We start from the raw sequence: 12997 nt of genomic DNA, 5'->3' as shown, positions 1-12997 counted from the left end.
GCAGTTTGACATCTTAGAAAAAAGTTGTCTCCATTGACAGTCCATGTTTATTCATGACGGTATCTAATGGCATTAGGTGACTTGGTGAGAGGTATCAGTAGCTTCAGTGGCTGAATTCTGGCCTGAATCACTCCCCATAGGTGTGTGTGCGTTGAGAGCACTTGTTGAGAGAGTGATGCAGCAGAGGCAGCTGAGTCATGGAGACAGAGCAGCACAAGAGCATGTCTTGACAACTTTTTACAAGTTGTAGGTAGGCTATTTAGATTGGTCATTATGTAGACACCCTTTTTCCACAAAACATATTAACACACTAGAACTGATATAATGGTAACAAAGCATTGGAAAACGAATTTAGGTGCAATAGGGCTCTTTAGATAAATTTGCTCAGAGGTGGTTTAAAGTAAACTGCATTCTAATGTTGACTTTTCTTATCGATAATATTAAGCGAAGGATTTTACTCATGCTCAGTTCTAGGGTCTGGAGCGCTGAGCGAGTGGAAGTTATGGAACTCCCTCACGTGCGTGTTTTATGAGAAAAAGTCCACAATGAAAGTACATTAAATGTGGAGAATGATAGGCTACATTGCATCTGTTGGCCATCAAGTAGGCTTTTAATTTCTATGCCATTACAGGCTACTGTTTTGATACAATAAATATAATGAAATGATGAGATCACTGGAGTCATTGCAAATCAATTAGTTCAACTTGTGTAGCCTACTTGGAGCTGGCAAATGGATTTAATAAATAGCCTATAACTTCAGTTTGTTGTTGTAGCCTTGTGTATCTATGCAATTATTAATGGTCATTTTTAGTTAATTAAATTGGGAGTTATCAATTGTGATCATGGTCACTGCTCTATCTTAAATGTATCATTCTCCACATTTAATGTCAGTTTCATTGTGGACTTCGGCATGTTGGCCTATCAGGGCCTACAGGCTACCTGCATCTAGCTCAGCAAACCATGGCAAAGTTGAATTGCAATTATAAACCCAGATTTTTGTCAGTAGCCTATGCGTATTGAAATAACAAGTCAATCTTGCAAATAGTCAATTTATAACAGTTTGTAGTCTTAACATCTGGCACATAATAACAGCACAATTGCCAGCAAATAGCCCAACATTTGTTTTTTGAAGTTTGTCCAAGTGTTTCTTGCACAGAGATTTCGGGAACCCCTGTCCAATTTTCATCACTCAAACTCTCCCGTCAGATTTATCTATAGTTATGCATATGAGCAAACAGGATTTATCTAAGTAATAAGGCATGAGGGGGTGTGGTATATGGCCAATATACCATGGCTAAGGGATGTTCCTATGCACGACGCAACGCGGACTGCCTGGATACAGCCCTTAGCCGTGGTATATTGCCCATATACCACAAAATCCTGAGGTTACAATTATAAACTGGATGGTTTGAGCCCTGGATGCTGATTGGTTGAAAGCCATGGTATATCAGACATATACCACGGGAATGACAAAAACTAACTTTTTACTGTTCTAATTACATTGGTAACCAGTTTATAATAGCAATAAGGCACCTCAGGTGTTTGTGGTATATGGCCAATATACCACGGTTAAGGGCTATGAACAGCCCTTAGCTGTGGTATATTGGCCTTATACCACACCTCTTCGGGCCTTATTGCTTAATCATAGCAGTCAAAACAAGTTAAATCGACTTCAAAGATGGGAAATTATCTGGAGAGTTTAAGAAGGGCGATTTGTCTTTTCTCTTGTGACAAATTCTTAAACTCGCGAGAATTATTATTTTGATGGAAAAAATGTTAAAAATGACAACGATATTACTTCTTAATTCGCTCAATAACGTTATGGAAAAGGGGTTAAATGTGGTAACTCATCTCTTGCTGCGATGTTTTTGGGGGGAGTTTCCAGGCATTCTGCGCGGGTTTTCAGAAGCCATTTAAATAAAATTGTAGCTCGACCTGGCAACCCTGTCTACCAGTCAGTCGAGGGAGAAAAGAGGAAAGTGAAAATACCTGAATGGATATTTGGGGATAAGTAGCCATACACAGTTTTTTGGGCGGGGGGTCGAAAGCGTGTTTTTCAGTGTGGATATATATAGTGAACATGTTTGGAAATAATTGACCATTGAAGTAAAGGGGGAATATAATATATATTGCTAGGGTGAGGTTTCATGGTTCCGAAACAAAAGTCGGGAAGAGACTATATTCGCACTCGGTTTTCACTCCAGACCGAAGCTGCAGGGAAGTTTAGAGAGGACCCCTGGCGTGATCGGGCCTATTGTTATTTTCACCCAGGCCACGTAGCTACGGGGTTCGAAGAGTTGAATCCTGAGTCCCAACAATTTGGGAGAAATTAGCCAACCCTCATCCCGACGACATGGGAACGATACGCTGAGAGGACACGTGTGGCTTCAAGCTCTGTGAGAAATTTCGCCGAAGGTTGGTGTTCAATTCAATGTGCATGATCCGTTCATCCAGGGCTTCCCCTTTCGAAAATAAATGGGGGAAAAGATTCGCAGACGGAAAACGGATCATCCATTTGTGCTCGATAGTGACCGGAGAGTCTCGCCCTATTGTTTGCTAACCCTCATATAATGGAGGATACGTTTCTGCTTACGTCGGATAAAATGGGCATTTATAACTTGTATATATCGTAGTTGAATCTTCGATTAACGTGTTTTGTGTTTGCTAGGTTATTGCTCAATTAGTAACATGTTATTGTTTCATTCAAGCTTTTGTGGATACACTTCATTTAAGTCCCTGTTCCAAACCGACCGGTAATGAAATGAGGCATGCCACTATTTGTTACGAATATAGTTAGCTACAGTGTATCTGATTCAGCTGGTGGCTAAATTACATGTTTGTAACCTTGTTACACTTGCAACACTGTAACAACGTAGCAAGATATTAACAAGGACTGCAGATATGCATGTTACAAATGTGTAATCTAGTCTAAAGACTAAAGTGAAACATTATGTCTACAGTAGGCTACTACAGTACCTCAAATTATGGCGAATGTTAAGCTTTCACTTCGTAAACTACACAATTACTGAGTTTTGAATGTTTTAAGTTAAACGTTAAGTTAGGCCTATGAAATCAAAATGGTCCTATGCTAATGAAGTTACAACGACCAACTTTGCCACAGCAATCTGCCTACAAGATTAATCTTTATTTGCTTATTTTATGCCTATTTTTCTCATGTAATTAGCTTTTGCTAGGGCTAATGTAGAGTTCCCAGTGCAACTGCTATTGTCCCAGCTGCATGTGGCTCTCAAAATAAACAGGCCCATTAGATTAGAGGCATAGTTTTATTTTTTTATTTAACTAGGCAAGTCAGTTAAGAACAAATTATTTACAATGATGGCCTACCAAAAGGTAAAAGCCCTCCTGTGGGGATGAGGGCTGAGATTAAAAATAAATTAAATTAAAATATTGGACAAATTGCACATCACGACCAGAGACAACACAACACTACATGAAGAGAGACCTAAGATGACAACATAGCATGGCATCAACACATGACAACACAGCATGGTAGCAACACAACATGGCAGCAGCACAAAACAGGGTACAAACATTTTTGGGCACAGACAACAGCACAAAGGGCACATCACGACAAAATAGACAAGTGGTGATTGAGGCAAGACTTTGGACAGTGGTAACCTCAAATCCATGCTTGGATATGGTCACAGAAAAGTTTCTTGGCAGGTGAATGGTAAACTGTCTTGCCCCTCTGGTAACAATGTTGTAACAAGCCTGCTTTGTCCAGTCCATAGACCGTATGTTGATTTGGTCACACCCCATCTTTTACATTGTACACCTGCTCCACTTTTACACCTGCTCCACTTCATAGGAGCACTGGGCACAAAGGTTGAGAGTGCAGTTGTCTGTTTTTCACTTGGTTTTCTGTTGTCACTGCAGTTAGCAGTAGGTGGGTGGGGGTTGAAATGGTGTGTGTGGCCCCCTCATACTCACTCACTCTCTACCACTGTACTGGGCTGTGCATGTTTATTTTCACAGTTGAAGTCTTTTGGCTTCATATTACTCATACATGAAGTTACATACCTCGTTGCCACAATCAGTTGTTTGGACTTTTCCACTCCCTCAAACAGCTGGTGGAAGTTTGGATTTCATGAAATGTAGAAAACGTTGATTTGTCCAATGGCTTTGAATGGTATTTCTGTGTGGGGATGTAGTTAGAGGTATATCACCTCCTCTGTTTATATTTACCAAGCTCCATTAAAGCATTAAGATTTGGAAGAGATGAAGGAGATGTTGTCATATTATATTAGGCTAGTAATTGTAGAGCCATGCGAAGAGAGAGAGATGTGTACTCAGAAAAGGTAAAGGCATCTGTGATGCTCACTGTGGGGCAACGAGACGTGCATGATAGTTTATGCACGGTCAGGCAAGCCCTGCCTTTGGCGTTGGCTTATCTGACTGGGTCATTATCTTAAATCCCTGACAACAGGGCCAGATTAGACTTCTAAGAGTGACTGAGGTTGATTTGGATATATCATTTGACTTTCATTTGAGGTAGCTACTCAAGGGGTCAGAGTGGGTACTGGGCTTGCTTGTGTATGAATTTTCTACAAGCAGTGGCAGATGAATCTGATAGATGCCAGCATACTCGGCAGATGTTTGCATATTTTCCCTATCTACATTATATGGATTAGATTTGCCAGAAGATACTGGCCCTACCGTTACGCTTGTTTACAGTGAGCTACACTGGGGTTGGAAGGCAATCATGGTTACCATCATGGTTACCATGATTGCCTTCAACCCCAGTGCAGCTCACTGTAAACAAGCATAATGGTAGGGACAGTATCTTCTGGCAAGGATTAACCCTGAGAAACAATCCCCCATTTACTATGGTGCCATCTATGGTGGTATGTATTGCTATGGTGGTATGGCTAGATCTTATATACACACACGCATTACCGTTCAAAAGTTCGGGGTCACTGAGAAATGTCCTCGTTTTCCATGAAACCATACATGAAATGAGTTGCAAAATGAATAGGAAATATAGTCAAGACGTTGACAAGGTTATAAATAATGATTTTTTTAAATTGAAATAATAATTGTGTCCTTCAAACTTTGCTTTCGTCAAAGAATCCTCCATTTGCAGCAATTACAGCCTTGCAGACCTTTGGCATTCTAGTCATTCCATGCTTCCTGAAGCACCTCCCACAATTTGGTTGGCTTAATGGGCACTTCTTCTGTACCATACGGTCAAGCTGCTCCCACAACAGCTCAATAGGGTTGAGATCTGGTGACTGTGCTGGCCACTCCATTATAGACAGAATACCAGCTGACTTCTTCCCTAAATAGTTCTTGCATAGTTTGGAGCTGTGGTTTGGGTCATTGTCCTGTTGTAGGATGAAATTGGCTCCAATTAAGTACCATCCACTGTATGGCATGGCATTGCAAAATGGTGTGATAGCCTTCCTTCTTCAAGATCCCTTTTACCCTGTACAAATCTCCCACTTTACCACCACCAAAGCACCCCCAGACCGTCACAATACCTACACCATGCTTGACAGATGGCGTCAACTCCTGCCTAGAAGGCCAGCATCCTGGAGTCGCCTCTTCACTGTTGACGTTGAGACTGGTGTTTTGCGGGTACTATTTATTGAAGCTGCCAGTTGAGGACTTGTCAGGCGTCAGTTTCCCAAACTAGACACTTTAATGTACTTGTCCTCTTGCTCAGTTGTGCACTGTGGCCTCCCACTCCTCTTTCTATTCTGGTTAGATCCAGTTTTCGCTGTTCTGTGAAGGGAGTAGTACACAGCGTTGTACGAGATCTTCAGTTTCTTGCCAATTTCTCGCATTGGAATAGCCTTCATTTCTCAGAACAAGAATAGACTGAGGAGTTTCAGAAGAAAGTGCTTTGTTTCTGGCCATTTTGAGCCTGTACACAAATGCTGATGCTCCAGATACTCAGCCAGTCTAAAGAAGGCCAGTTGTATTGCTTCTTTAATCAGAACAACAGTTTTCAGCTGTGCTAACATAAAACTTTTGTGTAAGTGAAGCTTTTTGAGATTTAGTGCTTTTATATTTAATCTCAGCCCACCCAGTTCATATTCATTGGCATACATGGACACCTTTTTGTTTTTAGGCTTTGGATTTCTAATCCTCTGTTATTTGATCTGCTTTTAATAGCTAGCATTTCGATGGCCATAGCGAATTGATATGGTGACAGTGGGCACCCTATGTTTAACTCCTCGTAATGGTTCAAAACTCTCAGAAGTAGCCACTATTTACTATTTTACACCTGGGATTACTATACATTACTTTTACCCATTGAATAAGAGACTCATTGAAATGGAAAAAATCCAGGCATTTATATATAAAATCCAGTATTACTTTTTCAAAGGCCTTTTCAAAATCTGCTATAAATACCAAGCCTGGCTTCTTTAGAAGTTTCATGTTGTTCCTTGTAGTTGTCATATATAATCGCCAATGTATCGCCCATGTAAAAAAAAAAACTCTTATATGCACCACACCCTCCCAGGGCTGCACAGCATGTGATGGGAGCTGAAGTTCAGCAAATGCTCAGGGGCCCTTAGGTTTCCATTGGAGGGTACAAAGGCTATGGGTTTTTATAGCATAAACAGTGGGGCACTTCCCAAGACGAGGCTCAAGTCAACTTGTGCATGTAAACAGATACACACAGTTAAGAATAGACTGGCAGTTTAATGGAGTTAGTTGTTAAATGTAATGCCCAGCATGCATGGCCATGACTGACTATTGCCCCATATGTGACAAATCAAACTGTCCAATTAACATGGTAAGCCAATACAGTTTCTCGGGGTAGGAGAGGGTGATGTAAGGTCCATTTCCATGGAAACTGTCAGCCTCCAATTCCCTCCATCTGAACACCCTATTTTCATCATCACCAGAAGCGGAGAGGCCCTGTTACCCAGGGGGCCAAGGGAGACCAAGAGGGAATGTGAGATAGGGAAAGAGAGGGCGAGGGCAAACAAGTTTGTGAAAACACAGTAATCCAATATGACTCCATTGTATCAGATCTGTAAGCTTTCCTGGACCTCGGCTCACTGCAGACGTATTGTCTGTAGAACTAGTTGAGGGCCAACCCTGTCTGAGATCAAAAGGCTTGTATTCACCCCGAGAGGTAACATGTCTTCAGTTGCGCAGACGGTCAGGGTCAAATACCCACAAACACTTTCAGGCTATGCTTAAACCCTACACCCCAAACCCCAGTACCCTGCTCTGCCACCTCTGGTCTCTTGACCCACCCACCCCTATGGGAGGGCAGCTCCCACTCAGCCCAGTCAAAGCTCCTCTCTGTCCTGGCACCACAATGGTGGAACCAGTTTCCCTCTGGACTTGTGAAACTTTGTCTGTATTTTGTATTTTTCGGTAATATTTTATGTACATGCTGCTATTTCCCTGTTTTGCCTCATTGTCAGGTCGCTCCCGCAAAATAGTTTTTTAACCTCAATTGGTCTTACCTGATTAAATAAAGGTTTAAAAAAAAAAAAAAAAAAAAACAGAACCCGCCCCCACCCTCTCCCCACTAGCATTGAGTGTGCTGAAAGCTACGTTGAGGAAAAATGTACTTACTATGACTGAGACATGTGGTTGTCCCACCTAGCTATTTTAAGATGAATGCACTAACTGTAAGTTGCTCTGAATAAGAGCAACTGCTAAATGACAAAAAATGAAATGTAAAATGAAATTGGGTTGGATTTAAACACCAGATTCGGGATAGGAGTTTGTTTTTGTCACTAATTCCCTTCTCTCTATTTCAGGGCCTGTCCACTTCAACCCCCCCCATCCTACTCATAATCATATCTTTTCACCCCCCCCTGTCTAGTCTGTCTTCTCTTCTTCCTACCCTCCTTTTTCTAGTCCATTGTTTCCCTGATTCCATCTGTCTGGTGGGCTCTTCTCCCTGTCCTTTGGCCTCCAAGATAGATTCTCTCAGGAGTAAGGTTGAGCTGCTAAAGCTGCCTCTGGCCCTATCCACCAAGTCCATCTCCGAGCTCAAGAGCCAGCTGGGCAGAATCAGGGAACGAGGCACGGGGGGGGAGAGGGGCCTGTCAACCTCATCCACCGACCCGAGACATGGACAACGAGTCACAGTACTCGGGCTACTCCTACAAGTCGTCCCACTCCCGCAGTTCCCGCAAGCACAGGTACCAGAGGGTCAGTCCGACAACAACAACAAAAAAGGCACAAGCGTGCAAGTACACTTTAAACAGTCGTTCCACAAATGTTTTAGTGAAACACTAGGCTCAAACGCATTTGTAATACGCACACACATCGATCCATTAGTCAATGGGCACATTGGTGAGCAACCACACACAAAACACATGTACCCCCAGGCCTCGGTTATGCAATGACAGAGGCTTAACACGCTGACATAACTGTGTGGCTGTCCTGTTTCTTTTACCCAGGGATCGGCGGGACAGACATCGCTCCAAGAGCAGAGACGGCAGCAGCCGTGGGGACAAGTCTGTCACCATCCAGGCCCCTGGGGAGTCACTATTAGACGCAGAGTCGACCCGCGGCGATGACCGGGTTAGAATCACAACCTACTCCTCTTCAACCCCTCTAGATCTCCATATTTATTTCTCTCATAATAGGGACGTTGGTTTTTCCTGACCATGTGACTGAACCAGGATCAGGTTATGCGGTCAGAAAAACGCCAGGTCCCGTTATCTTCCCTACCCATCCAATTCACCACCTCTCTATCCTTTTATATCTCTATAAAGCCCCCCTCCAATCTCTCCTCCACGTTTACTCGATGTCTCTGTCTCTGTCTGCAGGATGACAACTGGGGCGAGACCACCACTGTGGTCACAGGCACATCAGAACACAGCGTGTCCAACGAGGACCTGACGCGTGTCTCCAAGGAGCTGGAGGAATCGTCCCCCCTGGAATGCAAGCGCTTCCTGGGGCCTGTGCTGGGTGGCTGCCTAGGCCTGTTCGCTCTGGTCACCCCCCTGGCCTTCCTGGTCCTCCCCCAGCTGCTGTGGCGTGAGGCCCTGGAGCCCTGCGGCACGCCCTGCGAGGGTCTCTACGTCTCCCTGGCCTTCAAACTCCTGGTGCTCCTCATCTCCTCCTGGGCGCTGTTCCTGCGCCCGCCACGCGCCACCCTGCCCCGCTTCTTTGTCTTCCGCTGCCTGCTCATGGTGCTGGTGTTCCTGTTCGTGGCGTCCTACTGGCTGTTCTACGGCGTGCGCGTGCTGGAGCCACGGGAGAAGGACTACAGAGGCATCGTGGAGTATGCGGCGTCGCTGGTGGACGCGCTGCTCTTCATCCAGTACCTGGCCCTGGTGCTGCTGGAGGTCAGACACCTGCAGCCTGCCTTCTGCCTCAAGGTGGTGCGCGCCACAGACGGGGCTAGTCGCTTCTACAACGTCGGACACCTCAGGTCAGTGAGTGTGTGTACGTGTTTGTCTCTGTGCGTCTGTGCTGTGCATTGTGCTGTTCACGTATCCTCATTGCGATGTTGATAGTATTGAAGATGATTGTGTGTTCCAGTATCCAGAGGGCAGCAGTGTGGGTGCTGGATCAGTACTACAGGGACTTCCCAGTCTACAACCCTGCCCTGCTCAACCTGCCCAAGTCCATCCTCTCCAAGAAGATGTCTGGATTCAAAGTCTACTCACTGGACGGTAAACAGCATTCTACACCCCCCTCTATCGCTCTACCTTACAGTATCTTTCCATTCATCCGTCCAACTGTCCATCAATCCACCCATCCAGTAATTTGTCAACCCACTCATCCATCTATCCTCCCTCCCTCCTATTAATCCATCCACTGACTGATGTATTGATCCACAGAGAACAGCACCAATAACTCCACCAGTCAGTCCCGGGCCATGATCGCTGCTGCGGCCCGCAGGAGAGACAACTCCCACAACGAGTACTACTACGAGGAGGCCGAGATGGACCGCAGGTGCCGCAAGCGCAAGGCCAGGTAAGACCGACCACATCCTGTCCCCCTATACATGTCTGTAATATGCTTTTAAAGTGATTAGGGAAAGAAGAACCCTGTTAATGTCCCTGTTCTGTTTGTCTCCAGTGAGTCTTGTTGCTATGTACGTTGCTGGAGGATAACCAGTCCCTTTTCATAGTGTATTTCAGGCTCAGTTATGATGACTGATGCCACTGCCCATTGAGTTCTCCTGTATCATAGTGCTGTTGCTGATGGTATTAATAACACTAACACTGATCATAATGATTTATTGTGGCGTTGTCCAGGTTGGTAGTGGCGGTGGAAGAGGCCTTCACCCACATCAAGCGTCTCCATGATGATGACCCCGCAGGCTCGTCCCACAAACACCCCCGTGAGGTGATGGACCCCCGGGAGGCGGCTCAGGCCATCTTCGCCCCCATGGCGCGGGCCATGCAGAAGTACCTGAGGACCACGCGCCAGCAGCCCTACCACAGCATGGAGAGCATCCTCACGCACCTGCAGTTCTGTATCACCCACAACATGACCCCCAAGGTGAGCAGAATTGATCATGTTCTCTTGGAGTCTATAATATATCATGTTAAAATAGAAGAGGTACATTGTGTGACTCTGGGTACAATGTTACACCAGCTTTTGGGATAAATAGAAGGGCCGGGATGATACCAGTGTTGCGATATTTTTTCCATTACAAAAATTAAAACACGAAGCAGACCTTACTGTTTGGTTTTAAAAACCTGCTATATGTAAAATATTGTCTGCTACAGCTTGGAAAATAAATACATGTGGCTGGATGACGGCATAATTATATTTGTTTTCAACATTAGGACTTTCCTAAAGAAGTCAAATACGCTTTCCTTGCCACAATACTCAAGTGCATCGCTATACTGGTATCCTCCCAGCCCTAAAAAATAGCATGCATTTGATCAGATCTAGAATTCAAATTCTAACTTGTACACAACTACTCATCTTCTTTTTACCCATTCACATGTCTTCCTTATTCAGGTTGATTTTGAAAGGCTGTATTTTATCTTGTCTGTCCAGGCATTCCTGGAGCGTTATGTGAGCCCAGGCCCTACCATGCAGTACCAGCGTGAGAATGGCAGGGGGCGCCAGTGGACTCTAGTGAGCGAGGAGCCGGTAACCTCTGCCCTGCGTCAGGGTCTGGTCTTCTCCCTGCGCCGCCTCGACTTCTCCCTTGTCGTCACGGTGCAGCCCCTCCCCTTCCTGCGTATCGGTGAGGAGTTTATCGACCCCAAGAGCCACAAGTTTGTGATGAGGCTGCAGTCGGAGACCTCTGTGTGAAGGGGGGGTCAGTGGAGGCCCCTGATCCTACTGGGATACGCAGGGTGCTAGATCATCATGTACTCTCCTATTGAACCATTGTCATGGATGTTAACAGAATGGGAGGAAGTTACGATCTTCCAAAGACAGAAAATGGATGCCTTGACCATGTTTTATGACACTGTAAAATTCCCTTAAGGTGTTTCTTGTCTGTAGGCCAACTGTCTCCATCAGTTTGCAAAGGAACTACATTCCTGAGCTTGTTGTAACTGAGAGACTGTGTGTTGTAGAGTCTTATTCCATGTATATGTGGTATCATTTAATTGTACACTGGCCTTTTTTACACAAACGTTATCATGATTTGATAACATTGAGTGAGTAAATCATTCCTGCCTTGGGACAGCATTCTTACAATGTTTCTCAGACTGACTTTCCTGCATAACCTTTTGTTCCATGAAGCTGATTTGAATGGACTTGCCTTGTCTTTATCCTGTGTCCACTGTCCTCCACCCATCTCACTCTGACCAGGGACATGTGATTGTATCCTCACTGCAAGTTGTCTGCAGTCATAGCAAATCACCAGATTGTGCCACATTTGTAAAACATTCAAACAAGCACAGTAACAGCCTTACCCATGTGTGAACTATGAAATGCTGGCCGGTGATCTCTGGCAAAGAACCACTTCTCTGACCACTAAACCTCTCGGTTCGAACCCAGATGTACTGTAAACTGGCAGCCTAATGTTGCTACTTAGACAACAGTTTGGTGCAGTTCATCTTCTGAGCCACAACATGACTGCCAATCATTTCTATTCAAGCAGTTAGAACTCTAATACCGTACATTTCTGTGAGAACAACCAATGAAAGTTCACAACTGGTTTGACATAATTGATGATAACATCAACGCTAATGATTGTCGTTCCGTTTTTTTTATGCATGCTAGAATTGTGGGTTTAAATACATTTTATATGAGGTTGTTTTTGTTTTCTATATATTTTTTATTAAGTTAATTCAATAAAAAAAAAATGTTTTTACTTTTGGAAAAGAGGTGGTGTGTGTACAAAGATTTGAATGTTTCTTTATTGATAATAGTAGCTTGTATAGTGTGCTCCATGTTTTTACTCCTGTTCTCCCCGTCTCTGCTTTTCTCACATACACAAAGTTGTGATTGTATGAAGACCTGTCTTTCATTCTCTGGTCCTGTTAAGAAAAACAATACTGTAAGCCTGCTGACGAGAATATGATTAAAGACGTAATGGAATCTGAATTTTAATTCAGAGAAAGATGTCGAATTGAAAAGTAATTCCGATGGGGTTTAAACTTCTCTTTTTTACCTAAAACACTCTTTCTACTCGTTCCCTTCGGAGTTCTTTTATGGCCTTTTGTTTTCCACAGCACCCCATTATTCAATATGACCCTCTAGTGACAACATCCTACCACCCTCACTAGGAAGTCATTTCTTTCTTGGACATGTTGTGTATGTGCAGTACCAGTCACAAGTTTGGTCACACCTACTCAGTTTTTCTTTATCTGTACTATTTTCTACATTGTAGAATAATAGTGAAGACATCAAAACTATGAAATAACACATATGGAATCATGTAGTAACCACATTTTTTTTTAAATATGTTTAATATTTGAGATTCTTCTAAGTAGCCACCCTTTGCCTTGAGCGCTTTGCACACTTTTGGCATTCTCTCAACCAGCATGTACAACAGGGAAAGTAAGTGTAAATGTCATTTTTATTAAACATTATGGCTTGTGAAGACTATTGTGTCTTTTTTAGGGCGACT

General features: G+C 43.9%; 1 protein-coding gene across 2 annotated transcripts; it reads left to right on the top strand.

Moving 5' to 3' along the window:
* Positions 1 to 1946: 1946 nt before the first annotated feature.
* LOC139560280 (vang-like protein 2) lies at positions 1947 to 12970 on the top strand. 2 transcript variants are annotated; one of them, XM_071376918.1, is made up of 8 exons: positions 1947 to 2415; positions 7752 to 8138; positions 8400 to 8523; positions 8772 to 9379; positions 9490 to 9623; positions 9792 to 9927; positions 10212 to 10458; positions 10966 to 12970. In XM_071376918.1, exons 2-8 carry the CDS (start codon positions 8068 to 8070, stop codon positions 11224 to 11226), a joined length of 1581 nt encoding a protein of 526 aa, XP_071233019.1. In that variant the 5' UTR covers positions 1947 to 2415; positions 7752 to 8067; the 3' UTR covers positions 11227 to 12970. The 2 variants fall into 2 exon arrangements, with proteins under 2 accessions (XP_071233019.1, XP_071233020.1); XM_071376919.1 differs by having other exon boundaries at positions 1957 to 2415; positions 7817 to 8138.
* Positions 12971 to 12997: the final 27 nt, after the last annotated feature.

Source organism: Salvelinus alpinus, chromosome 30 (genome assembly GCF_045679555.1).
Source record: "Salvelinus alpinus chromosome 30, SLU_Salpinus.1, whole genome shotgun sequence".
In the NCBI taxonomy this organism is placed as follows: Eukaryota; Metazoa; Chordata; class Actinopteri; order Salmoniformes; family Salmonidae; genus Salvelinus; species Salvelinus alpinus.
The sequence above is the reverse complement of the archived record's forward strand: the minus strand, read 5'-3'. Positions and strand labels throughout refer to the sequence as shown.

Excerpts from the sequence above, each read along its gene's own strand:
- LOC139560280 (XM_071376918.1), top strand. The coding sequence starts at position 8,068 with ATGGACAACGAGTCACAGTACTCGGGCTACTCCTACAAGTCGTCCCAC. Across the intron at positions 8,139-8,399 it reads CGCAGTTCCCGCAAGCACAG|GGATCGGCGGGACAGACATC; the intron begins GTACCAGAGGGT and ends TCTTTTACCCAG. Across the intron at positions 10,459-10,965 it reads CCCACAACATGACCCCCAAG|GCATTCCTGGAGCGTTATGT; the intron begins GTGAGCAGAATT and ends TTGTCTGTCCAG.